The following is a 25,505-nucleotide window of genomic DNA, read 5'->3' on the forward strand; positions in this document are numbered from 1 at the left end:
TTTCGACATTTTTCAGCAGGTGCATTTTCGCTCGCCATTTCTCTCCTGTTAGTCCTACGCTCTTTTTGCTGCGATTTCTGAGTTCCTGGGGGTCCAGTTGGTCGGATAAGGGTCATTTAAATAGAATCCGAAACCAAAAGTTTTTTGCCCAAAAAAAACGTAAGGCTGACCCCTTTCCATTTTTGGCGAAAAATTTCGCGATTTTGAAAAGTCCTGGAATCAATTAATTGTAGCACTGATCGGACGTAATTTTGCGAGAGAAATCGATAGGGCGCAGTCCCAATACGCTGCGATCAACGCATCAAAAGTTACAGCCGAAAAACCAGAACCTGAATTTTCGACATTTCTCAGCAGGTGCTTTTTCGCTCGCCATTCCTCTCCTGTTGGTCCTACGCTCTTTTTGCTGCGATTTCTGAGTTCCTGGGGGTCCAATTGGTCGGATAAGGGTCATTTAAATCGAATCCAAAACCAAAAGTTTTTTGCCCAAAAAAAACGTAAGGCTAACCCCTTTCCATTTTTGGCGGAAAATTTCGCGATTTTGAAAAGTCCTGGAATCAATTAATTGTAGCACTGATCGGACGTAATTTTGCGAGAGAAATCGATTGGGCGCAGTCCCAATACGCTGCGATCAACGCATCAAAAGTTACAGCCGAAAAACCAGAACCTGAATTTTCGACATTTTTCAGCAGGTGCATTTCCGCTGGCCATTTCTCTCCTGTTGGTCCTACGCTTTTTTTGCTGCAATTTCTGAGTTCCTGGGGGTCCAATTGGTCGGATGAGGGTCATTTGAATCGAATCCAAAACCAAAAGTTTTTTGCCCAAAAAAAACGTAAGGCTAACCCCTTTCCATTTTTGGCGAAAAATTTCGCGATTTTGAAAAGTCCTGGAATCAATTAATTGTAGCACTGATCGGACGTAATTTTGCGAGAGAAATCGATTGGGCGCAGTCCCAATACGCTGCGATCAACGCATCAAAAGTTACAGCCGGAAAACCAGAACCTGAATTCTCGACATTTTTCAGCAGGTGCATTTTCGCTCGCCATTTCTCTCCTGTTAGTCCTACGCTCTTTTTGCTGCGATTTCTGAGTTCGTGGGGGTCCAATTGGTCGGATAGGGGTCATTTAAATAGAATCCGAAATCAAAAGTTTTTTGCCCAAAAAAAACGTAAGGCTAACCCCTTTCCATTTTTGGCGAAAAATTTCGCGATTTTGGAAAGTCCTGGAATCAATTAATTGTAGCACTGATCGGACGTAATTTTGCGAGAGAAATCGATTGGGCGCAGTCCCAATACGCTGCGATCAACGCATTAAAAGTTACAGCCGAAAAACCAGAACCTGAATTTTCGACATTTTTCAGCAGGTGCTTTTTCGCTCGCCATTTCTCTTCTGTTGGTCCTACGCTCTTTGTGCTGCGATTTCGGCGTTCCTGGGGATCCAATTGGTCGGATAAGGGTCTTTTAAATCGAATCCAAAACCAAAAGTTTTTTGCTCAAAAAAAAAGTAAGGCTAACCCCTTTTCATTTTTGGCGAAAAATTTCGCGATTTTGGAAAGTGCTGGAATCAAATAATTGTAGCACTAATCGGACGTAATTTTGCGAGAGAAATCGATTGGGCGCAGACCCAATACGCTACGATCAACGCATCAAAAGTTACAGCCGAAAAACCAGAACCTGAATTTTCGACATTTCGCAGCAGGTGCTTTTTCGCTCGCCATTTCTCTCCTGTTGGTCCTACGCTCTTTGTGCTGCGATTTCGGAGTTCCTGGGGATCCAATTGGTCGGATAAGGGTCTTTTAGATCGAATCCAAAACCAAAAGTTTTATGCTCAAAAAAAACGTAAGGCTAACCCCTTTCCATTTTTGGCGGAAAATTTCGCGATTTTGAAAAGTCCTGGAATCAATTAATTGTAGCACTGATCGGACGTAATTTTGCGAGAGAAATCGATTGGGCGCAGTCCCAATACGCTGCGATCAACGCATCAAAAGTTACAGCCGAAAAACCAGAACCTGAATTTTCGACATTTTTCAGCAGGTGCATATTCGCTCGCCATTTCTCTCCTGTTGGTCCTACGCTATTTTCGCTACGATTTCTGAGTTCCTGGGGGTCCAACTGGTCGGATAAGGGTCATTTAAATCGGATCTGAAACCAATAGTTTTTTGCCCAAAAAAAAAGTAAGGCTAACCCCTTTCCATTTTTGGCGAAAAATTTCGCGATTTTGGATAGTGCTGGAATCAATTAATTGTAGCACTAATCGGACGTAATTTTGCGAGAGAAATCGATTGAGCGCAGACCCAATACGCTACGATCAACGCATCAAAAGTTACAGCCGAAAAACCAGAACCTGAATTTTCGACATTTTTCAACAGGTGCATATTCGCTCGCCATTTCTCTCCTGTTGGTCCCACGCTCTTTTTGCTGCGATTTCTGAGTTCCTGGGGGTCCAATTGGTCGGATAAGGGTCATTTAAATCGAATCCAAAACCGAAAGTTTTTTGCCCAAAAAAAACGTAAGGCTAACCCCTTTCCATTTTTGGCGAAAATTTTCGCGATTTTGGAAAGTGCTGGAATCAATTAATTGTAGCACTGATCGGACGTAATTTTGCGAGAGAAATCGATTGGGCGCAGTCGCAATACGCTGCGATCAACGCATCAAAAGTTACAGCCGAAAAACCAGAACCTGAATTTTCGACATTCCTCAGCAGGTGCTTTTTCGCTCGCCATTTCTCTCCTGTTGGTCCTACGCTTTTTTTGCTGCAATTTCTGAGTTCCTGGGGGTCCAATTGGTCGGATGAGGGTCATTTGAATCGAATCCAAAACCAAAAGTTTTTTGCCCAAAAAAAACGTAAGGCTAACCCCTTTCCATTTTTGGCGAAAAATTTCGCGATTTTGAAAAGTCCTGGAATCAATTAATTGTAGCACTGATCGGACGTAATTTTGCGAGAGAAATCGATTGGGCGCAGTCCCAATACGCTGCGATCAACGCATCAAAAGTTACAGCCGGAAAACCAGAACCTGAATTCTCGACATTTTTCAGCAGGTGCATTTTCGCTCGCCATTTCTCTCCTGTTAGTCCTACGCTCTTTTTGCTGCGATTTCTGAGTTCGTGGGGGTCCAATTGGTCGGATAGGGGTCATTTAAATAGAATCCGAAATCAAAAGTTTTTTGCCCAAAAAAAACGTAAGGCTAACCCCTTTCCATTTTTGGCGAAAAATTTCGCGATTTTGGAAAGTCCTGGAATCAATTAATTGTAGCACTGATCGGACGTAATTTTGCGAGAGAAATCGATTGGGCGCAGTCCCAATACGCTGCGATCAACGCATTAAAAGTTACAGCCGAAAAACCAGAACCTGAATTTTCGACATTTTTCAGCAGGTGCTTTTTCGCTCGCCATTTCTCTTCTGTTGGTCCTACGCTCTTTGTGCTGCGATTTCGGCGTTCCTGGGGATCCAATTGGTCGGATAAGGGTCTTTTAAATCGAATCCAAAACCAAAAGTTTTTTGCTCAAAAAAAACGTAAGGCTAACCCCTTTCCATTTTTGGCGAAAAATTTCGCGATTTTGAAAAGTCCTGGAATCAATTGATTGTAGCACTAATCGGACGTAATTTTGCAAGAGAAATCGATTGGGCGCAGACCCAATACGCTACGATCAACGCATCAAAAGTTACGGCCGAAAAACCAGAACCTGAATCTTCGACATTTTTCAGCAGGTGCATTTTCGCTCGCCATTTCTCTCCTGTTAGTCCTACGCTCTTTTTGCTGCGATTTCTGAGTTCCTGGGGGTCCAGTTGGTCGGATAAGGGTCATTTAAATAGAATCCGAAACCAAAAGTTTTTTGCCAAAAAAAAACGTAAGGCTGACCCCTTTCCATTTTTGGCGAAAAATTTCGCGATTTTGAAAAGTCCTGGAATCAATTAATTGTAGCACTGATCGGACGTAATTTTGCGAGAGAAATCGATAGGGCGCAGTCCCAATACGCTGCGATCAACGCATCAAAAGTTACAGCCGAAAAACCAGAACCTGAATTTTCGACATTTCTCAGCAGGTGCTTTTTCGCTCGCCATTTCTCTCCTGTTGGTCCTACGCTCTTTTTGCTGCAATTTCTGAGTTCCTGGGGGTCCAATTGGTCGGATGAGGGTCATTTGAATCGAATCCAAAACCAAAAGTTTTTTGCCCAAAAAAAACGTAAGGCTAACCCCTTTCCATTTTTGGCGAAAAATTTCGCGATTTTGAAAAGTCCTGGAATCAATTAATTGTAGCACTGATCGGACGTAATTTTGCGAGAGAAATCGATTGGGCGCAGTCCCAATACGCTGCGATCAACGCATCAAAAGTTACAGCCGGAAAACCAGAACCTGAATTCTCGACATTTTTCAGCAGGTGCATTTTCGCTCGCCATTTCTCTCCTGTTAGTCCTACGCTCTTTTTGCTGCGATTTCTGAGTTCGTGGGGGTCCAATTGGTCGGATAGGGGTCATTTAAATAGAATCCGAAATCAAAAGTTTTTTGCCCAAAAAAAACGTAAGGCTAACCCCTTTCCATTTTTGGCGAAAAATTTCGCGATTTTGGAAAGTCCTGGAATCAATTAATTGTAGCACTGATCGGACGTAATTTTGCGAGAGAAATCGATTGGGCGCAGTCCCAATACGCTGCGATCAACGCATTAAAAGTTACAGCCGAAAAACCAGAACCTGAATTTTCGACATTTTTCAGCAGGTGCTTTTTCGCTCGCCATTTCTCTTCTGTTGGTCCTACGCTCTTTGTGCTGCGATTTCGGCGTTCCTGGGGATCCAATTGGTCGGATAAGGGTCTTTTAAATCGAATCCAAAACCAAAAGTTTTTTGCTCAAAAAAAACGTAAGGCTAACCCCTTTCCATTTTTGGCGAAAAATTTCGCGATTTTGAAAAGTCCTGGAATCAATTGATTGTAGCACTAATCGGACGTAATTTTGCGAGAGAAATCGATAGGGCGCAGTCCCAATACGCTGCGATCAACGCATCAAAAGTTACAGCCGAAAAACCAGAACCTGAATTTTCGACATTTCTCAGCAGGTGCTTTTTCGCTCGCCATTTCTCTCCTGTTGGTCCTACGCTCTTTTTGCTGCAATTTCTGAGTTCCTGGGGGTCCAATTGGTCGGATGAGGGTCATTTGAATCGAATCCAAAACCAAAAGTTTTTTGCCCAAAAAAAACGTAAGGCTAACCCCTTTCCATTTTTGGCGAAAAATTTCGCGATTTTGAAAAGTCCTGGAATCAATTAATTGTAGCACTGATCGGACGTAATTTTGCGAGAGAAATCGATTGGGCGCAGTCCCAATACGCTGCGATCAACGCATCAAAAGTTACAGCCGAAAAACCAGAACCTGAATTTTCGACATTTTTCAGCAGGTGCATTTTCGCTGGCCATTTCTCTCCTGTTGGTCCTACGCTCTTTGTGCTGCGATTTCGGAGTTCCTGGGGATCCAATTGGTCGGATAAGGGTCTTTTAAATCGAATCTAAAACCAAAAGTTTTTCGCTCAAAAAAAACGTAAGGCTAACCCCTTTCCATTTTTGGAGAAAATTTTCGCGATTTTGAAAAGTCCTGGAATCAATTAATTGTAGCACTGATCGGACGTAATTTTGCGAGAGAAATCGATAGGGCGCAGTCCCAATACGCTGCGATCAACGCATCAAAAGTTACAGCCGAAAAACCAGAACCTGAATTTTCGACATTTCTCAGCAGGTGCTTTTTCGCTCGCCATTTCTCTCCTGTTGGTCCTACGCTCTTTTTGCTGCGATTTCTGAGTTCCTGGGGGTCCAATTGGTCGGATAAGGGTCATTTAAATCGAATCCAAAACCAAAAGTTTTTTGCCCAAAAAAAACGTAAGGCTAACCCCTTTCCATTTTTGGCGAAAAATTTCGCGATTTTGAAAAGTCCTGGAATCAATTAATTGTAGCACTGATCGGACGTAATTTTGCGAGAGAAATCGATTGGGCGCAGTCCCAATACGCTGCGATCAACGCATCAAAAGTTACAGCCGAAAAACCAGAACCTGAATTTTCGACATTTTTCAGCAGGTGCATTTTCGCTGGCCATTTCTCTCCTGTTGGTCCCACGCTCTTTTTGCTGCGATTTCTGAGTTTCTGGGGGTCCAATTGGTCAGATAAGGGTCATTTAAATCGCATCCAAAACCAAAAGTTTTTTGCCCAAAAAAAACGTAAGGCTAACCCCTTTCCATTTTTGGCGAAAAATTTCGCGATTTTGAAAAGTGCTGGAATCAAATAATTGTAGCACTACTCGGACGTAATTTTGCGAGAGAAATCGATTGGGCGCAGTCCCAATACGCTGCGATCAACGCATCAAAAGTTACAGCCGAAAAACCAGAACCTGAATTTTCGACATTTTTCAGCAGGTGCTTTTTCCCTCGCCATTTCTCGCCTGTTGGTCCTACGCTCTTTTCGCTGCGATTTCTGAGTTCCTAGGGGTCCAATTGGTCGGATGAGGGTCATTTGAAATGAATCTAGAACCAAAAGTTTTTTGCCCAAAAGAAAAGTAAGGCTAACCTCTTTCCATTTTTGGCGAAAATTCTCGCGATTTTGGAAAGTGCTGGATTCAATTAATTGTAGCACTGATCGGACGTAATTTTGCGAGGGAAATCGATTGGGCACAGTCCCAATACGCTGCAATCAACGCATCAAAAGTTACGGCCGAAAAACCAGATCCTGAATTTACGACATTTTTCAGCAGGTGCTTTTTCCCTCGCCATTTCTCTCCTGTTGGTCCTACGCTCTTTTCGCTACGATTTCTGAGTCCCTGAGGGTTCAATTGGTCAGAGAAGAGTCATTTAAATCGAATCTAAGACCAAAAGTTTTTTGCCCAAAAAAAAAGTAAGGCTAACCCTTTCCATTTTTGGCGAAAATTCTCGCGATTTTGAAAAGTGCTGGAATAAATTCTTTCTTGCACTACTCCGACGTAATTTTGCGAGAGAAATCGATTGGGCGCTGTCCCAATACGCTGCGATCAACGCATCTAAAGTTGCAGCCAAAAAACGAGAACCTGTGTTTTCGACATTTTTCTGCAGAACCTCGATTTGATTCGGGACGTTTAATTTCCTCAAGCCAGCCACAAAGTACAAACAAACTTCGTGCCCTTTTGGAATTCGGCGGAATCCTGCGCATTCGAACAGGAGGAAAACTGGGCTGGCTACAGGCTATACGGATAGATAGTTGAGCCGCCCCCAACTGCAGACTGGCTATTTATCTCTCGGCAAAGTTTCATCGTCTGAACCGGTAGAGAGAAAGGACTCTCGGCTTACACGTTCTACCTACCGTACGTACCTACCGGCGACTGCGATCATATCCGTTCACGTGAAAGGCAGCAAACCGGGGGCATAAACGCACGCGATTGAAAATCCAGCCCTACCCCCACCCTTCCCCCTTTTACCTTTTCACCCCATAGTCGTATAACCGTGCTACTTGTGGGCGGAGATGAAGCTGCAGGGAATGCCGGTGGTGCCTGTGCGCGTCATAAGGGTGGTCGTTACGGCAACCGCCTTCCCCAATTCCATCAGGCTTTTCGGGCGCCGCACAATCGCCGCCACCTCACAGTTTATGGTTAGAATTACACGGTTTACAAACCGCTCAGACTTGTGGCGCGGTCTCCGTGCCAAATTTTTATCGCTATTTACGAGGCCTCGTTCGACCAGAAACAATGGAAATGTCCCCACGCACCCCACCGGCACCATTAAACGCTCACCCTGCACCTTACGGACAGATCTATGACCCGGAAGTAATATGCGCCTATCACGGACCACAGCTTTTGCCTACAGCAAGCCGTTTTTTGTTCATCTTTTCCGAGGGACCGTGACGCAAGAAAAAAGATTATTTCTCTCCTGAAGAATCTGATCGCTCTCGTGTTTCCGCTACTTGGGACATTTTTTTTTTTTGTTTCTCTTGATCAACTCTTGCGTGCATCGAATTGTGGATTCGAAAAAATATGGACTTGGATGTCATATTCCATTTAACACTTTTTATTTCTCATGATATATATAATATGTTTTTTAATTCCTGTCTTATTCATCAATTTTCTCGATTTTTCTCCTTACAAAATAGACCTTAAAGATATTCGCATTAGTGACTCTAACAAGTCAAATATTCACATTTCGCTGAGTGTGTATACTATATTGAACAGTTTGTATTGTACACGGTAGCACCGCGTTCTTTCATACACGCATATACATCTATTTATACATTTTATTAGATAATATACAATTGTTTGGCATTTGCGTAGAAAAATCGTCATACATTATTTTTGGAACAACATGCAACTTCGCAACTTCATTTTCGAAAAATATGTTTGTCGATATCAGTTAATCGATTTATTAGTTTTCAAAAATAACAGATAACTGTTTTCAGCTTAATTTAATACTGTTTTTGGCGCCACACGCCATATATATATATAATATATACATATATATATATATATATATATATATATATGTATATATATACATACATTTTTATACGAAATGAGCATTTAATTCACGAATGGCACACCAATCTTTTCACACAGGATTTTCACATTACATAATGCGTATATCGTGTCATAAAGTTAATCAGTCGATCCACCGAGTTCAATACGCGATTCGGAATCGACGGAGGGATTTTTGTCAGTTCTGGTTCTTCATCATCTTGAGAGGATCCCGATTGTACCGGGCGAAAACTTCTTTCTTGAACCCATCGAAGAGCTTCCGGTTCATGCTGTTCTGTTTCTCACGCCACGCTGGTCGTCCCTTTTTGGTCTGAAGGCCCCAATGTCCGGTGAAAATGGGCGTCAGCACAAGGAACTCGTGGCCAGCAACGAACATCTCGTAAACCTGAATCAACAACGGAAGAAATTCAACTCTGATGTAAATGTGTTCAACAGAAGGGAAGAAGGGCAGGTGCAGCACGATACTCGTACGTTGTTTCAATTCTCCCCAATTTAATTATCACGACTCCCAAGTTCCGTTTGATATTTCGCTCAGCTAACGCGCGGTTCTCGCGCTGCGACGGGTGACATAATTTCAGCAATTTCCGCCCCAGCTAACGCGCAAACAGACGTGCAGACAGCCGACACCTTAGTCTCGTTGTTCTGTCCCGGGAACGACGTCGCAATAATAATGTACCGGCGCCCATACGCCGTCCTGGGTCGTGTTGCAAGTCGACACGTGACACCCCCTTCAGCCACCGACTTGACGAGTCGCGACGACGTCTCATGATCGTTTGGCATCGCGATGTCAGGTTCGCAACCCGGGCTAGAGGAATGAACAAACGGATCAAAGAAAGAGTTTCCAAGATTGTTGCAGGTGACGCCTTTCGACTGGTTCGGTCTTCAGGCAAAAGCTTTTGTGCCAAATTACATTCGCAGCGTGAAAAAATTCTCGCCTTATTGGTAACGTCGCTGATGGAAGAAGCAATACCGAAAAAAACCGATAGCCTCCTTTTCTGAGGCACTATATAATCAAAATGTAATTGGTTTTCCTGGATAGAAAATTCCTTGAAGTAGAACTGGTTGCGAGCTCTCCGAAAACTCCTTTACGTAGGTAGAGTAGGTATCGAGACAGAGGCGGTACCGTGTACGAGACAGCCGACCTAATGGACACGCCACGGTTCAAGGTCGATGGTCTAGACACCGGATATATTTAATTCAGTTTGACAAAGAAATGCGAGGTTGTATGCGGGGGCGCGTTCCGTTGGCACAAGGACGTTCGAGGAATGAAAAATTTAAAATGTAACGTGTGCCACGTGTCGTGAAGTACGTATAAGAGAGAAGCCGCGGTGCGCATACCACGGGTACAATGCCGGTGTACACTGGCTTGTGGCAGGGCGTGGGTGCAAATGAAATTGGCGGCTGTCAAGTGTACGGAGAAAGGGTGGAGGCGCCGAGCTCACCCGCCCGACGCTGCAGGTAACAGGACGAGGAAGAGGAGGTGTACGCTTGGGAAATGTGTTCGGGTTAATTTCACGCTCTGGCATCACCCGCAGCGGTGACCATTGCTGGGTACCGGGTGCAACGTCGCTGCAGTTTCGCACCTGCGTGCGTTGTTTATACCCCGTTTCTGCGCCGTTATTAAATTTCATGAGGTTTCAAGTGGAGGTAGCGAGTCTCGATCCGTCCTTCCTTTTCGATACTTTTCCAACTCTGCCCTCCGCACGAACCAGTGCTCTGCGATTAATCGGTCAATCGGCAGCTTCGATATCCGTTTTTCCCACTAATCGATCGATCGTCGTTCCGTTTTTCTCTTGTCTCGTAATAACGGTGTAGGTCAATCGGTACATGACTCGCAACTCATTTACCATGTTGGAACTGTGCTCGTCTCTGACCGACGTAGACAGATGCTGTATGTATGAGTGATGACTCAGATTCGACTCAGATTCAATTAATCGAAAAAAACGAAGCTGCCGAATAATCGGTTAATCGCACAACACCAGCACAAACTGATACCGTGCGGTAAAACACCGTTCAAAACCATTCGTGACTGAATTGAGTGTACCACTGTTGAAAATTATCGAACCGTAGTTGCTGGTAGTAGTCGAATATTGTTTATGGACGATGGAGCACTGGGCTTTTATTCTAGCAGGTGTTTCAGTGTTTCATTAGTCACTATTGATGACACTGTTACCAGCAACAACGGTCCATCGAAGAACAGTGTTAGACAATGAACAGCATTAACGATTCAAGGCTGGAGCTGTCAGTATTGACAAATGACACTTCCATCGAAAGCAATCATCGCTCTGTGGAACGCAAGGCTTTGGTCCCTTCGTAGGCGCCGTTCAACCCCTTAAACTTACCTTTCAACCCAAAGGTAACCAGCGAAGTTTGAACGGTGATCTACCGTGGGAGAAAGTAGTAAAAAACGCGGAGATGATCTGGCGGATAAAGCAGAAAAGAGTCACGGTTCCTCTTGCACGTATGAAAGTGAGATTGAATAAAAAGAGCACCGCTAACTTCCCTCTTATCAGCCGGTGAGTTTTATTCGAGGGGATCGCATGTAAATAAGGCAAGGAGACACGACGGGGCTACCGAAGGTGAATCTGATAATTGAGTTTTATGCGATCACACGCCGGTCTAAATCCTACTGAATAAGGGGCGTCCTCCCTTATACGCCCACTTATCGTACGACCTCTAACAGTGGCCCTCCGCTTCCTTTTCCGTTCACATCCACATTTGCATCCGCTCACCACACGACTCCCGATGCTGCAGTTTCCCGGTTTTCGACCGCACCTAGTCGAATCACTGATCTCTACCGCAGGCGTTTTACAGTGCAAAATCAACTCTCCGTCTTCCTCGAATACTCGAGAGACCGAGGGTACACTTTGCGATATTTTCAGACGGATCATGAACTCGGCGTGCAATTTTTCTACAGTGTTGAACGAGATTCTCAACCGCTTTCGACACCGAGTGATCCTACAGGTGGTGCGTTCGAAAAACCGACTATTCTGTGACCAATACCCGTAGAGCTAAAGTAAACGTTGAGCAAAGCATCCAGTGCAGCAGTACTCAATCAGTCTAGCATTTATCGTCCGCTTCGAAGCTCACGGAGCTGTACCTCAATTTTCAATTTGCCCGACCGATTTTATTTTTTGCTTATCAGTTTTTTATCGAGGGTTTTCCGTCTTCGACTCAATTGCTTGTACAAAGGTGTGGTCAGTCGAATCAATTTGAACAAATGTCGGGTTGTAATTTATCTACCGTCTGATAAAAGCATGTTTGCAAAATCTGTGTTGCGTAATCTGATTAATTAACAGTTACACCAAGTACCTTAATATCAAACATCCAAACTATTACCACAAATTTAATTAGGCGTGGGAAGAGAATGAAAGCGGTACAGAAAATATTTCTGTCAGAACACAACCCGACAATTAAACTATATTGATACACCCCGAACAATCTGGACCAAGAGCTGATTGAGATAATTGTAAAATAAATCCACGTACCAGCTGACCTTGGTAAGTTCCGGAACTTGGTTATTAACCGTGAAAGTAAAACGTCGGGATCGCACCACGATTAACCGCGAGGACCTTGAATTAACGAGAATTGAACATGCTTTGCTTAAGCGCTTGAAAAGAATATTTCGCTAATCTGCCATTACCCGCAAGGCGTTGAAAACCATATTTTTCCCCCTCTATTTTCATGCCGTGGAACGCGAGAAAGCTCACCACGCAATTTGAAGTAATAATATTCTTGCTGTATATTTTGAGCGTAAGATATTCCCTGCTTTCCACATTTTACGCGCGAGGTTCGAGGTTCACCATTACTCTACTTTCATCTCACCCCTAGGAAAAGCGCAAATCTATGTACCTACCTACAACGCTGGCCTATGTAGCGTTGAGGGGTTGAAGAACGTGTATCGGGTCTGCCTTGCGACACGGAATCGTAAACACACGGGTCAAATGTATGCAGCTACCTATGTACGTACATACCAGGCGAAATAAGGCTGGAAGAGAATATTCATTCTCATTCCGTCGCCCGGAATTCAGACTGCTGTGCTGTGTTCGCGAATGTAGGTCTATTTTTCGTGCACCAACCGGTGTTACATTACCTTAAAGCCAGCTTCGTACTAGCACGTACTACACGTACTGTCTCACCCATTTGCATCTTGGATATTTTCCCCTCGAAACATTCGCACCCTTTTCCTTTTACTGTTTTCAGAAACGAACATAAAAAGCTTGAGGATTGAGAATTTACCGATTGTTCAGGGAGTTTGGTTTGGATTAGAAATTTCTTCTTGCCCGCCAACACCGTTTTTAGACAGGTAGTTTAATTTGGATGTATTTTACGGCTTTATAAAGGTGAAGTCATTAGTCACATAAGATAAAAAAATCTGGGTAAGTATAAGGAAACGCGGCTTGGCAGGGAACACCGATGTACCGAGCATGAATCGGTAAGAAGAGTTTCGAATTTCTGGTTCACCGCGATTGATTCGGTCTTCGAGACTTTGAAAAAAGTTTCGTAACGGGACCGCGAGAAAGTTCAAAGACCCGTGTCAGCGCCTCGAAAGTAGAATGCACGTCGCATATAATAGTGCCAGAATGTAGTATAAACCGAACATCCACGGATACCCGACTCGGCATTATCGACACGTATATCAAGCGGGTGCCTAGAAATTGAATAATGCTTGCCAAGAGGACTCAACGAGTTCCTGTCATACGTTAACGCTGTGATGTGGAATTCAATCAGCGATGAACCGCAACCAGATCCCCAACTCCGCGAAGGGAATTCCGCTGCACTCGCGTCATCGGGACCACCGCCTGTCGCCGAACATTGTAACGACAGAGATTCCCTCTATAGTTTGACGTCCCAACGGTTTAGCCGATCGCATTCATGCACTCGTCGTGTTACAGAATTCCCGTGTCAACGTATCACGATGAGCACCGTGCCGAGTGTCGTTGAATAGAATTGGTGCGTAAATAATTTTTTACGAGATCGAAAAGGAAAGAAAGAGAGGTAAAATATTCACTCACCTGGGTATTTCTCGTGTAACCATATCCCATGAAACGTTCATCGTGTTCCGGCGCGGTGTCACGAGCGACGTAAAACGGCTCGTAAAAAAATTCGAAATTATTCACTTCGTGACTCACGTAAACCTTGCCGGACCTTACGACGTCAACGTTGCCTCCGTAGCCTGGCAACACGTCCAAGCTCCATCTGAAACGCGACAAGAACTTTGCTAAGCACCTATCTTCGCCTTTGGCTTCAGCCCTTCCTCTCACCTGGTAAAGTTGGTGGCGTACTGGTTGTGAATGAAGACCTTCTGGTGAAAGGGTCTGGCCAGTCCCTTGTTGGCGATTCTGACGAGCTCGGTCTTGTTTTGAGGAAACCGAACCCTGGTGTCGATTTCGTAGGTGGGAATTACGTAGGCGCACTTCTCGCACTGCGAGGACTTGAGAAACTCGTCGAGGAGGTTGGCCTGGTTCGGACTTGGGATGATGTCGACGTCCGTAAGGAACACGTACTCGGTCTGACAGTTCTTCCTCGCCAGATTACGCAGGTGGTTCTGCGGGTAGACGTTACGATTCTTCCACGTTGCCAACTCCTTCGAGACGCCCACGAGGAAGGTGTTCAATGTTGCCTCCGGCTTGAGACAGTCCTCGTCGCCGGTGAGCTCGATCACTTGGGGCTGGTCGAAGACCGGTCTGTCCTTTGGTATCGCCACCGAGAATGTCACGCGTTCGCGGATCGGCGCGTAACACTTCCTGAGGTAGGCCAGGTACCGCTGAAACACGAAAAAACTCTCGTCTCCGGGGGTGAAAACCGCCACCGAAATCGGTCCCGTCCATTGATGGGCGACCTGAACCAGCGAGTAGAGCTTCTCCACCGAGCTCTGCGTTGCTATCGATACTGAGTAGCTCGACGATAGCGCCGGAAACTCGGAGCCGATCACCACCGAGTCGAACATTTTGTACAACCGCCTTGCGTCCCATCGCCCAACTCGCACGTCCATCCGCAGGATGCTCGACTCCGAGGGCTGCTGATAGTCTCGTGGATCGCAAGATTGCGCCGGAGCCGGTGTCCGGACGGCCGGAGGTTTTTCTGTCAGGACACTAGGTTCTCCCGCATCGTCTGCCGGGGCTACGTAACTCGGCCCGCAGTCCTCCGACTGAAGGAGCAGCATGGTGAAGAGCATGTTCGAGAAGGTGATTATTATGACGGTAACCAAGCTGAGATTCCATGGCCGACATCCCAACTGCAATTTTAATCGGCCTGGGTCGGTATTCAAAATCTTTAATTTATATTTGTTAGAACGAAATAAATACTATGCTCCTAAGAATATTCCTGATTTTACAAACAATATTGAACAATTTATGTTTTTCTCGCATGTCAAATGTAATTCTAAGGTGTCCGCAATGTCTTTCTCTCTCTCTCTCTCTCTTCCCCTCTCTCTAACTGTCATCACTCTCGCGAAGCTTTTCCCATGAATAAGCCATTTTGGGTGGGTAATTACCTCGTCGAAAACTTCTTGCGTGAGTTGCGGAACAAAAATCTGGCTCGGAACTTTGCCAAAGTAAATCGAAAGAGGGCTTCTTCCTTCGCTGTAAATACACGTCGAGGGTAAAATTAAGGTGTTGCGTCCACAGGGGGTGAAAGTAATCGTTTGCGAATTTGCAGTAGCTGCAAAGCATTGGGAGAGGAAAATGGTCCGATATCGAAAAGCGAAATTCGGACGAAGCAATCGTTATGCAGGATTGTTAGGGCGGGTATATCAAAGATGACGCATCGGACCTCGCGATTTCTCCCAGGCCGTTCTTATCCGTTGACTTCTCCCCGGCCCTCCGAGATTTCGTAACGGGATATCAGGCTATTAATTACACGTGCAGAGCCACAGGAAGGATAGTTTATGGTCGACAGTGGCAATAGGATCGGATTACGCATCCTCTCGTAGGTACCTACTAACGACCCAATCCCCATCAGCCTTGGTCGAGATGCTTTATTGCCCGGCTGCGCCGCGGGTGTATCGCGTTCCATTATAAAAATTAAATATTCCCAGGTCTCGTGGAGGCGGAATCTTTTCATTGCTGGTGAAAATGAGCTAGAAAACGCCGTGAAAAGGTCAGAAAAATTCTTCAGTTCGTTATTTTTAATTTCTCATAAATTCGCTGCCCCTCTTCGCATATCCGCGGCAATGAAGAAAACGAGAGAAGAAAGATTCGGGGTTGACTATGCGAAATACCCTTCAGCCACTCAAAATCCCTCCGTCGGATCCCTGAATCTTTGGCCACGAGATGCTACTTTAGGAGTAAGTTGTTGCATTAATCGATTCAACGGCAACGGGACAAGTGGCCGATGGGGAAGAAGAAAGGCCTTAAGCAAATTCGGCGGCCTTACCGCCCCAGTCGTGCAGCACTGATTTACTTCGAAACTATGCGATACTCACTCCCGGTACTTCGAAGTTCCGCCTTCTATGGGACGACGGCTTATGCGCTGTGTACATTACGTAAACGGGTCCATGCAGCAGACGATACGCTCGATTTTATCCACCAAGTTTCGCCGTTCCCCTATTTCCACATGGTGCCCAGGGTGTAGCTTGCAATTGGTTTCCTTAAGCGCGGAACTTTCTACTCTCTTCAAGCTACCAAAAACGCTCCACAAACGACGGTTCGACGCATCACGATTTGGTTATTGTTGAAATTTACGAAATTTCCAGGTCACACTGAATATCAATTGGCGTACAATAATAAGTGAGGTAATACTCTCGATGCACGGATAACAATTTTGTCCTGGCCCAGTTCTTTTTTAGAGTACTTACAATAAGACGTTGGCCGTAGCTCCTCGAATTGAATATAACCGCGAATAATACACGATTCTGAAAATAGAATTGTAACAAGACGATGCGGCCTCGGCCCACGTCTCTGTTCGTTAAACGCAAAAACGAACTGCTTCCCTATTCTAAAGCCACTCCTCCACTGGCAAGGATGCGGTCGCTAAGACTAGACGTTGAATTCGTTCTATTCGCGGACAACCGCGGAAATCGTAATGAGGATAAGCCCCGAGTGTGTTCTGCCGGTGATCTTTCAGGTTGGAAGCAAGTTCCTGGGAATTTGCGATACCGTGTTAATCGTAAATCGGGAATAGTAGCTTTAAGGGTTGTTTCTCCGGGAGAGAAATCCGTTCTACCTATGACCATTCTCTAGAAGCCAAACAAATTGTCCAGACATTCGAAGAAGCCAACCAATTCTGTTAGACGCCACTTTTGCCGCAACTTTCGCACGTAATTATGATACGTTCCACGTGCGCGTAGTAGTAGGGGAGCCCAAAAGGGGATTTTGGGTGTTATTCAAGCGCGACAGAACAATATAAGGGAGGAAACCTTGCACCCTGTTATGAACGACCACCATATATGAACCCTTAACATACAAGGGTGCGTCTAGGGTAGCCAATCAGATTAGTAAAAAAAAATTGATCCTCAAATTAATTCGAGCTCGTCAGATTAATAGAAGGTAAGTTAATTACATGGAAAAAAGCGTCAATTTCAATATTCTGACGATTTGATCATGATATAAGAGAATAAGCGAGTAATTAGTTTGCAAAAAAAAAACGTCACCTGGAAGTATTCGAGCGCGGTTATTTTTTTTTTTAATTTGAAGGAAATCATGTAAAAATTACGGATATAATATAATCTGACGGTTTCTACAACGTAAAAAAGCTAAAATTATTGATAAAGTGAGGTACGTGCAAGTGCTGAGAACTATGTATTTCCCACTCCGCGCCTCTCTCCCCTTCTCACTCTTTCTCTATTTCTCACTCTCTCGCACCGTACCCCCACTACTTTCTGCGGCTGATCACAATGCAACGCGGTCGTGTTCGTAGATTTGTGACGCTTTGGTTTGTTTATTGTGTTTTAAAAAAGTTAAAAGTTATTTTATTTAATAACAGCCATATTTTTCTTAGGATTGTTTTCAAAAACTGAGAATTATTAATTGAGGATATAACAAGTAATTTTTTTCAAAGAAAACATAAACAAGCAGTATTTATTTTTTTGTAAATAATTTTTAAAGTTGGTCACTTGCGATGATTCACGTGAGTGGAAGTAAGTGAGCGATAGTCGGTAAAGAAAGACAGCACTAGTGAGTGAGAAAGAAAACAATAGCCATTGACTATTGGTGTCCTTTACATGTCACGGTACTACCTTAAGCTGTCAGAACAATGAAATTCCTCCACATAATTATCAAATTATAGGTTAGCACAACAAGGACATCGAGCTGAACTGTCTGCATATAAATCTGATGAGCTTGAGTATTTCAAGGTCACTATTTTTTTTTTACATTTTCAAAAATCGGCTGTGAGTTCTGACTGCATCCAAATCGTCAGTCTTTTGAATAGGATACCTTTTAGAGGTCACTTAACATTCCCCCTGAATATCTGATGAGCTTAAATAACTTTTTTTTTTTTCATTTTCTACCCCTTCGTGCTGCCACCCCCGACTTGTAAGCCGGCAGATTAATACTTCTCTGTTAACGGAAGCACATAGGGCGTATACGATATTAATGTCTGACGCACTCGAGTATTTCTTTATAATAAATTTTTTTTACATTTTTGAAAATTAGTACCTACTTCCCCCGGCAGTAAAAGAGCATATATCATATGAACTTTTATTCTTTTTAGTATCTAATCTTTATGATCCAATAGGTTCTCGCATCGCTCGAGTGACTTACCATTTAGCCTCTTTTGCTGCCCTACTAATAGCTGATCACAGGGACACTTCCACGTACTAGGACTGCGAACGAAAACACGTGGCATTGCAGGTCAGTTCAAGCCGCAGCAGCAAGTACAGGGAACGTCGAGCTGCTCGTTGAGAATAACCGCAAACTCTGCAGTAGGTGCAAGAGTGCTCGTCTACTGCTGCAATGCACACGGGCGAGTACGTACAGCGGCAGGTCAGGAAGGAGATGATTGATTATGCCGGTACAATGTTATCGCCGATGGAGGCCGTCGAGTACAGCCTGACTCATGCATCACCGTTACATGACTGGGGCATTACCAGATTGGCACCAGCGCCGCTGGTCCTTCAGGTTTTCGGCTCTTTTTCCTCAACGCCGATTCTCAAGCCTGGTCATTCTGGCCTCAAAGTAACTACAATGTGGAGGGGGAAAAACCGCATGTACGTGCATACTGCAAGAGTTGTTATTGGTTCGTGTAATCAGTCTATTCGCACGCAACACAGGCTACAGTCCGGCGCTAACAGACGTGCGATGCATGGGCTTTAATGAGGCAGCGTATAAAAACGTATATACGCTTATCTCTGAGGCGATGCGGTTCCGTGGAATAACGCAGACCTATTAGTTTATTATCGTAGAACCGAGCCCGCCGATATTGGGTAACGCGCTTTCGGCGTTCTATAGAAAAGTCGAGAGCATTGAGAGTTTCCAAAGAATTTCCAATTCTCGCCTTTGCAGTCCCCCAGGCCAACCGCTAGCCGCCTCGCATCCTAGTCTCCATCCGCACCTCGAGTTACGGTAATGAACAGTATTCAGTTTATCCTAACCCGAGTTCCGGCCGTTTCAACCTCGCGTTCGAAGTTCTCTGGAAAATAGGGGGAAAATAGGCTGCGGGGATCTGAAAGGCTGCCTGTATCCGCAGAACCTAGACCGAAAAATCCACCGAGTTCACGGCCTCCGGCTGCTGTTCAAACTCTAAACTTCTGTGTCAATGTTTGCTGAGACCTTCTCAGTACTGCGTGGATATGAGGTATACGGGTCGTTTCTTACATAACGATATCTGTAAGCTTCGCACCGCACCAAAACGCGATCAATGCCACGACTGTCGGCTCGCCCAGACGATTCGATTACACAGTTATGCTCGACTTGGAGTATAATCCCCCAGTAATTAATTCGACGGTTGTATAACGCGATTCGCTCGAGTTTTATAAGTCGAGGAGTACAGTGTGCGCTTCTTCGTCTCCTAGAGCACGGGCCGCTTATGCTGCAGCGCTTTTTACGCAGGCCTGAGTTAACTTGAACTTGGGCAATTACGCCCAATTAAAATATTTCATACACAAACTTTACGCCAGCTTTCATCTCGTTCTCTAGGACACTTTCAGCTTGCCTCGTCCGCGGAAAAATACACCAATTACGTCTTACCATGTACTTTGGTGTGAAACCGGCCGTACGGAGGAAGGTAATTGGCACGTATTGCCTCTATTCTGAGACATCCACGCTGCTCGTCTCCCTCACTTTCTCGCTGTGATACCCGTGTACCTTTCAAGGGTGATAATGAAAAACTTGTGTATAGTCGACCGGTGAAAACGCGCGCCGCGAGCTGCTTTCTTGAGGGGCTGCTCATCTCCAATGCTGGTTAACGTTGAACCGTTGTAAAAGCTTCGTCGTGCCGTGAACTGGGCTGCAAAAATTAACGAGGACGCGTTGGTGTATCGGATAACTAACTAACTAGCTAACTAACTAACTAACTAACCAACTTACTAAATAACCTACTCGACGTGTGAGGCTAAGGGGGCCAGACTGGCTCTTCTTGTTGTTGCGTGGAAGAGATGGCGAATTCGGCTCTCCATTCGGATCAATAATATTGAACGCAGAGCATTCCGAAATAATCAGACATTGATCTTGATCGTTTCACGTTATCTGCAGTCCCCGATTCATATTTAGATAAGGAGTTATCAGTAACAGATAAGCCGCATTTCCTCCGAGCTGTGAGGAGATTAGAATCTGTGTCAATATTGGGTAGAAACACGTTCTGTGTGCGTTCAATACGGCCGGCGTTTATTCTCTCCGCGCATACGAAATTCGTCGAGTGACAAAAAGTGGAGAAAGGGAGAGAGAGAGCGAGAGAGAGAAACGGAAAAGAGGTTTGGAAGTATTTTTGGAATTCAGCGGCATCCCGTCGGAGCTAATTAGCTGAGAAATTTCTAATTATCTTTGAGTTTTAGGGCCGCTTTGACGCTGTACAACCGACCCTCAGAAACCACCCAGTTTGCACTCAATACAGCCGAGAACTACTTCAGTTTCTTGGCGTAGCCCTTCGAGGTGACAATCACACGGCCGATTACCCTGAAACCCAGCTTACCATTTATCCGCCCTGTCGCCCTAACACTCTACTATCCTGCTGTCTAGGGTCCTCCATTTTTAGGTACGATCCTCGAGGTATCCAGCCTCTGCAGACAGTCCCGGCGATTGTTCGAAGATCCGGGCATCGGGTAAAAAATAAATTATCATCCGAGGTGATTTCATCCCACTTTATATCGCACTGCTCCGATTTATTACTTATCGTACGCAATATCGCCGCAATTATCGTGATAAAAATGATCTGCGTGATTGGCTATCGAGAAACTGGAGCATCGAATGGCGACTTTTAGTTTTTACAGAACATAAAGTGCTCCAGTTGGATTATCCGAAACCGTTTCGACGCTCGTTTCGAAAATGGACCTGCGCTTGCCATTGCTATTCGTTTCACACAAGATCGCTGACATCCGGAGGGGACTCGCTTTTCTCACGAATAATTTTGCGGCCTGATAGGTTTCAACTGCACGTGTACAATAGGAACTCGATAATTGCCCTCGACATGCATCCCCCGATCTGCCGTCAGAGCCTACTTAAAAACCGACCAATAATTGCCACCATTTAGATCGCAGAAGATTTCTATGCCGCAACGTGAACATCGGAATTTCAAGAGTTAAGGATTTAAGCAGCCAGATGGGGCCAAAAAAAAGATTAGAAATCGCTCAAGATTTACGAATATTCGAATTCATCTAAGTGTTTCTTTCATCTTGGTGTATCCCTACCTAATCCCGAAATGAAATAAAGGTAACGGTCCAAAAGCTTTCAAGACCTTCGCGCGACTCATCGAAGTGAGTTGAAGCGCACCAGACGGTAAAAGGAAAAACGACATCCAAAGTTCTATACTGCGATTCGAAGATTGTAACATCGATACGAAGTATTGTTACAAATTTGTTCAATATTAGTTGGGCACATAAGTTTTTCTACATCCCGCGTATGAGAATTCGTAGAGAATGTAAAACTGGTTGCCTTTGGTGAAAAAAGTTCGGCGACGGTAAAGTCATGCGTAGACTCCTTTATGGAGTAAAAACCAATCGAGCTTGTGATAAATATTTTTTGTTTATACTCACTTACCACCTCGCGAAGATTCGATAATGGATTCATGGGATAAATTCCAACGTGTCCTTCCGCAACTTGTGCCACGTGGGATAAAAACCAACGTCGTTCAGCGGGACCAAGCTTCTCACAAAAATACGAAAAATACGATAAAATTCATACCGTAACTTGACTCAACTGCTATTTAATATGTTTTTATTACTTTGATATTAAAACGACTCGTCGGACTACTTCAAAGATAAGAAATAATCAGACTGTTTCCTGACGGCCAAAAATCCAATGGTATCGCTTGGTAACCACGTCGCGAAACGTGAACGATAATTTTATTTTCATGATAAGTCACGGGAACAGTAAATGTATGCTTAATGTGTGCAATTTTTATCGTTAATTGAACGAAAGAAAATACGCAAGTCTCAGATGTATCGCGTCAAACTTTTGTTATACTCGAAAATTGCCTCGCGACAAGGTTTCACCGTCAGGATACATATGAGTATGCAGAATCACCTTAAAATCGAAAAAAAATATCAAATTGCACAAGTGGCGATGAAATGAAATGGCAAAAATTATGTAATCCGTTGTTGCAATTATTGCTATTATTTCGAATCATTAGCTACACCTATATAATTCTAAATAGCACACAAATTATCGATTTATCTCGTCCCAAGTCGAGCCACAATTGAAACATACGACACCACAATTGCCTTGAATTAGCGATGGTAAATACTCGACAAGTATTAACGTAAGAAACTATCCGATCATTAACCGACGAAAAAAAGAGAGGGCAGGCCATAAACGTAGCTCCGTATGAACAAATGCCAATGTTCTATATTATCCGCTGGAAATATTTCATATACCTTGTTCAGCTGTTAATACATACCGCGCCGATGATATGGATGTTGAAAAGAAGACACCAACTGCACAAACACTTGACAATATTGCTACACTGTTTAATTTTTGTGCCTGTCAATAAAAAGCGTACGCTTTATCGAATTCAATATCGTTTGTGTTCGGTAAATTTTGTGCAGTGAAAATTGAGCCATTTCGACAGAAGTGAGATGTCAAGAAATATTTTTCAAAATTGGAGAGCACTCCAAATTTTCTTCAGTAAAATCTCACTCCTGTTATTGGAGTGGCTCGATTTTCACCCGAAAAGAGTGAAATTTCACTCCGAAAAATTTGGAATGTCAGTAGGTAGGTACCTGACAGTAAAGATTCGCTGCTTGTGTCTGGAGAGAAGAGCAAATATACAAGGAACAGAATCAAATTATTCTGTATCCGGAAAAAAATTCCGTTTATCTAATCCAAGATCAAAAAATTTCCAAACGAGTTGAACCAATTTCATTAACAAAATGAGGCATCGAATGTACCGCTTAGTTCCCGAAATCGACTTCGCCTGCAAACTTTTGATTCTTCGTTGACTTTTTTTGTGGTCTGGCTTTGTTTGGGTCAAACTAATTAATTTTTAACGAGGTTATATTGTTCAGAGTTTACCCAAAACGCAGGAGTACTTCTCAACGATAAAATGGAAATGTCATACGCTCGTTTATAATTTCCGGGGCATGGTGAAAAGCTCGTGATTCGATAATAATTAATGCCTGGAACATGCCTGACCTGATAAATTTCTACGGAAATTACACAAGCAGCCCCCTTATGAAGGGAATGTCGTATAATTTTCACCAATTTCCGTCAAAATTCCAAAACACGCGAACGCAATTCTATCGAGTATGCATGGCTGCGGAATGTCAGTTTCCGAGCATAACGGCCGACGATCACTGTCATTCTTACTCTCTGTCTTCAAAGGCATCGATCCCGTAATACAGAATTCCATGGATCCCGTCGAGTCTCCGGGAAGCGAGCGGTTATTCCCAGCGACCGGTCAGTTCGATAGAATTATTTGATAAACGCTACGATAAATTGTCGGAATAGGGAATCTCTGCTAGTATAAATCCTCTCGTCCTCATCCTCGGAATTGTCCACCCTCCTCCAAGTTCTCCATCTACAATCAGCCCTGCTCCATCCCCGGTTCGGTAAACAGTAACGCAAATGTTAGTTGTTCAAAAGTTTTGGGTCGAACAGGAGGCAGGGTGTAAACAGCGGTAAACACATACACCGCATTGTCAGGCTCGATAATAAATTTCCGAGCCTACCAATGTAGTTCGCCTTTATTTAATAAAGTTCTGGCCCCCGCAGAATAAATTCCGATTCTGCGCGTAGCCTTCGCGAAGTTGATCACTGAATTTGTCGCATATATTGTCTTCGAATATTTTTTTCCACGTCTCAATCCACTTCTTCTGATTTAAACACACAAGAGGCTGATCGACGCGAAAATATATTATAAACAGGCAGATAAATAATGTATGGGTGTATAATATTTTCAAAGGTGTTATTTATGCCCGATAACTTTATCCCATTTACGACTTCATGGATGGCGACGTCGTCGGTGTAGCTTCGATGATACGCGAAGGGGAGATAGGACGGGTTTTCGTGTCGTTTGAATTTATAGGCGTTAGATTATTCGCCTTCTTGCTTATACGCGCGGGAGCGTCGATCGAAGATCGAGATTCATCTTCGAATTTTTCACAGTGTGATTTTATTCATACGTATACGTAGGCATACTATACGTGGCGATATTGAAAGAGCGGGAATTACACAAACAGAAATATAAAATCCTTATCCTACTACCCCAGAGTTTTATAGCCGATCGCTAGGACTCGAGTGTACAAAACAGAATAATAATGGATAGATATTTCATCCTCTGTTGCACGGAGACATTTTATGCCCATTGATATTTATTGCGGAACACCGGCGCGACGTCAGACTTTCCGGAACGTCCGGCACACACAGTTTACTTTTCCAATTATCAGCGATCAACGCTACCGTTACAATTACGATGAATTTAGCTCTTATTAGAGTTCACGGCCCTAACACATAAATAAAATCCACAAGACATTATAAAATGCAAATTATGACGACGATGATACCGTTGAACGAACACGAGCGATGCGAACAGTCGCCAATAGCTTGTCTAAAGATTGAAAGCCCATTTCGTCGCCTTCTTCTATAAATCGGTATGAATCTATATCAGCGATCAGTACGGTAACGTTTTTTGCTTCGAGTGACAAAGGTCAAAACTTTTATAAAACGTGTCGAATAGGAACTGGTAGCGACATCTTTGGCCAGCAGTAGAATTATTCCACCCTCCATGTAAGCTTCAGGGGTAAGTTACACCAGCACGAGTGTCGCCGGTGTCGAGTGATCGGGGTTGAAATGAGCCTGCGGGGCCTCGGGGAGGAACGACAATGCAGAGGGCAAAACCGACTCACCTGAATCATTGATAAACGTGGAGGCATGCGAGGCGCGGCCCTCCGTCAGACGTCGAGACCCCGGCAAAGTCGGGACGAACCCTTGCTCACCGAGCTCAGCGTTGCGGGGCGCTCATTGGACCCGCCAATCGGGGATGATCGCCGGGTAATCAGCAACGATGCACTTGTCTCAGCGCGTCCGCCGAAACTCACGCGGCCTCACACCGGCCCACAAACTAAACACGCCTGTTTATTTACGCCTAAGAAATGTCAGATTAGTCCGGCGTCCCGACGCCGCTGCAGCGGCTCTGTCGTCGCGACGCGCGCGCAACTCTCCGATCGATTTCGGCCAAGCCGTGCCGCCCCGAGTTCGAATTCAGCGAAATTCGAGAGCAGAAAACGTGCTTCATACTTTTCCCCTATTTTTTCGCAATTTTTAGCTCGTACGTTTATGCTGTCTCAGAATTTGCATTGCTTCGGTTATCATCGCGTATCGCTTAGGACAGAAATGAACTTTTAACCGAGCCGTTCGCCTGGCTTGAAATACGGCTTACGTCACACATGCGTGCAACCCTCAAATAATTCATCAGTTTTTCATGTTAGACAATTTACTACCGACTCTGGAC

General features: G+C 44.3%; 1 protein-coding gene across 7 annotated transcripts; it reads right to left on the bottom strand.

Annotated features, from left to right (window-relative positions):
• Positions 1-7,991: 7,991 nt before the first annotated feature.
• On the bottom strand, positions 7,992-25,152 carry LOC107217995 (beta-1,4-glucuronyltransferase 1). Of its 7 annotated transcripts, XM_046742543.1 has the most exons (6): positions 22,777-22,832; positions 22,455-22,537; positions 21,596-21,700; positions 13,727-14,700; positions 13,478-13,661; positions 7,992-8,847 (listed from the first exon to the last, which is right to left on the bottom strand). In XM_046742543.1, the coding sequence occupies exons 3-6, from the start codon at positions 21,623-21,625 to the stop codon at positions 8,641-8,643; spliced, it is 1,395 nt and encodes a 464-aa protein (XP_046598499.1). In that variant the 5' UTR covers positions 21,626-21,700; positions 22,455-22,537; positions 22,777-22,832; the 3' UTR covers positions 7,992-8,640. The 7 variants fall into 7 exon arrangements, with proteins under 7 accessions (XP_046598499.1, XP_015511213.2, XP_015511210.2 ...); XM_015655727.2 differs by lacking the exons at positions 21,596-21,700; positions 22,455-22,537; positions 22,777-22,832 and adding exons at positions 19,592-19,850; positions 19,931-20,068; XM_015655724.2 differs by lacking the exons at positions 21,596-21,700; positions 22,455-22,537; positions 22,777-22,832 and adding an exon at positions 24,901-25,152.
• Between the last annotated feature and the right edge of the window lie 353 nt (positions 25,153-25,505).

This window comes from Neodiprion lecontei, chromosome 6 (assembly GCF_021901455.1).
Source record: "Neodiprion lecontei isolate iyNeoLeco1 chromosome 6, iyNeoLeco1.1, whole genome shotgun sequence".
NCBI lineage: Eukaryota > Metazoa > Arthropoda > Insecta > Hymenoptera > Diprionidae > Neodiprion > Neodiprion lecontei.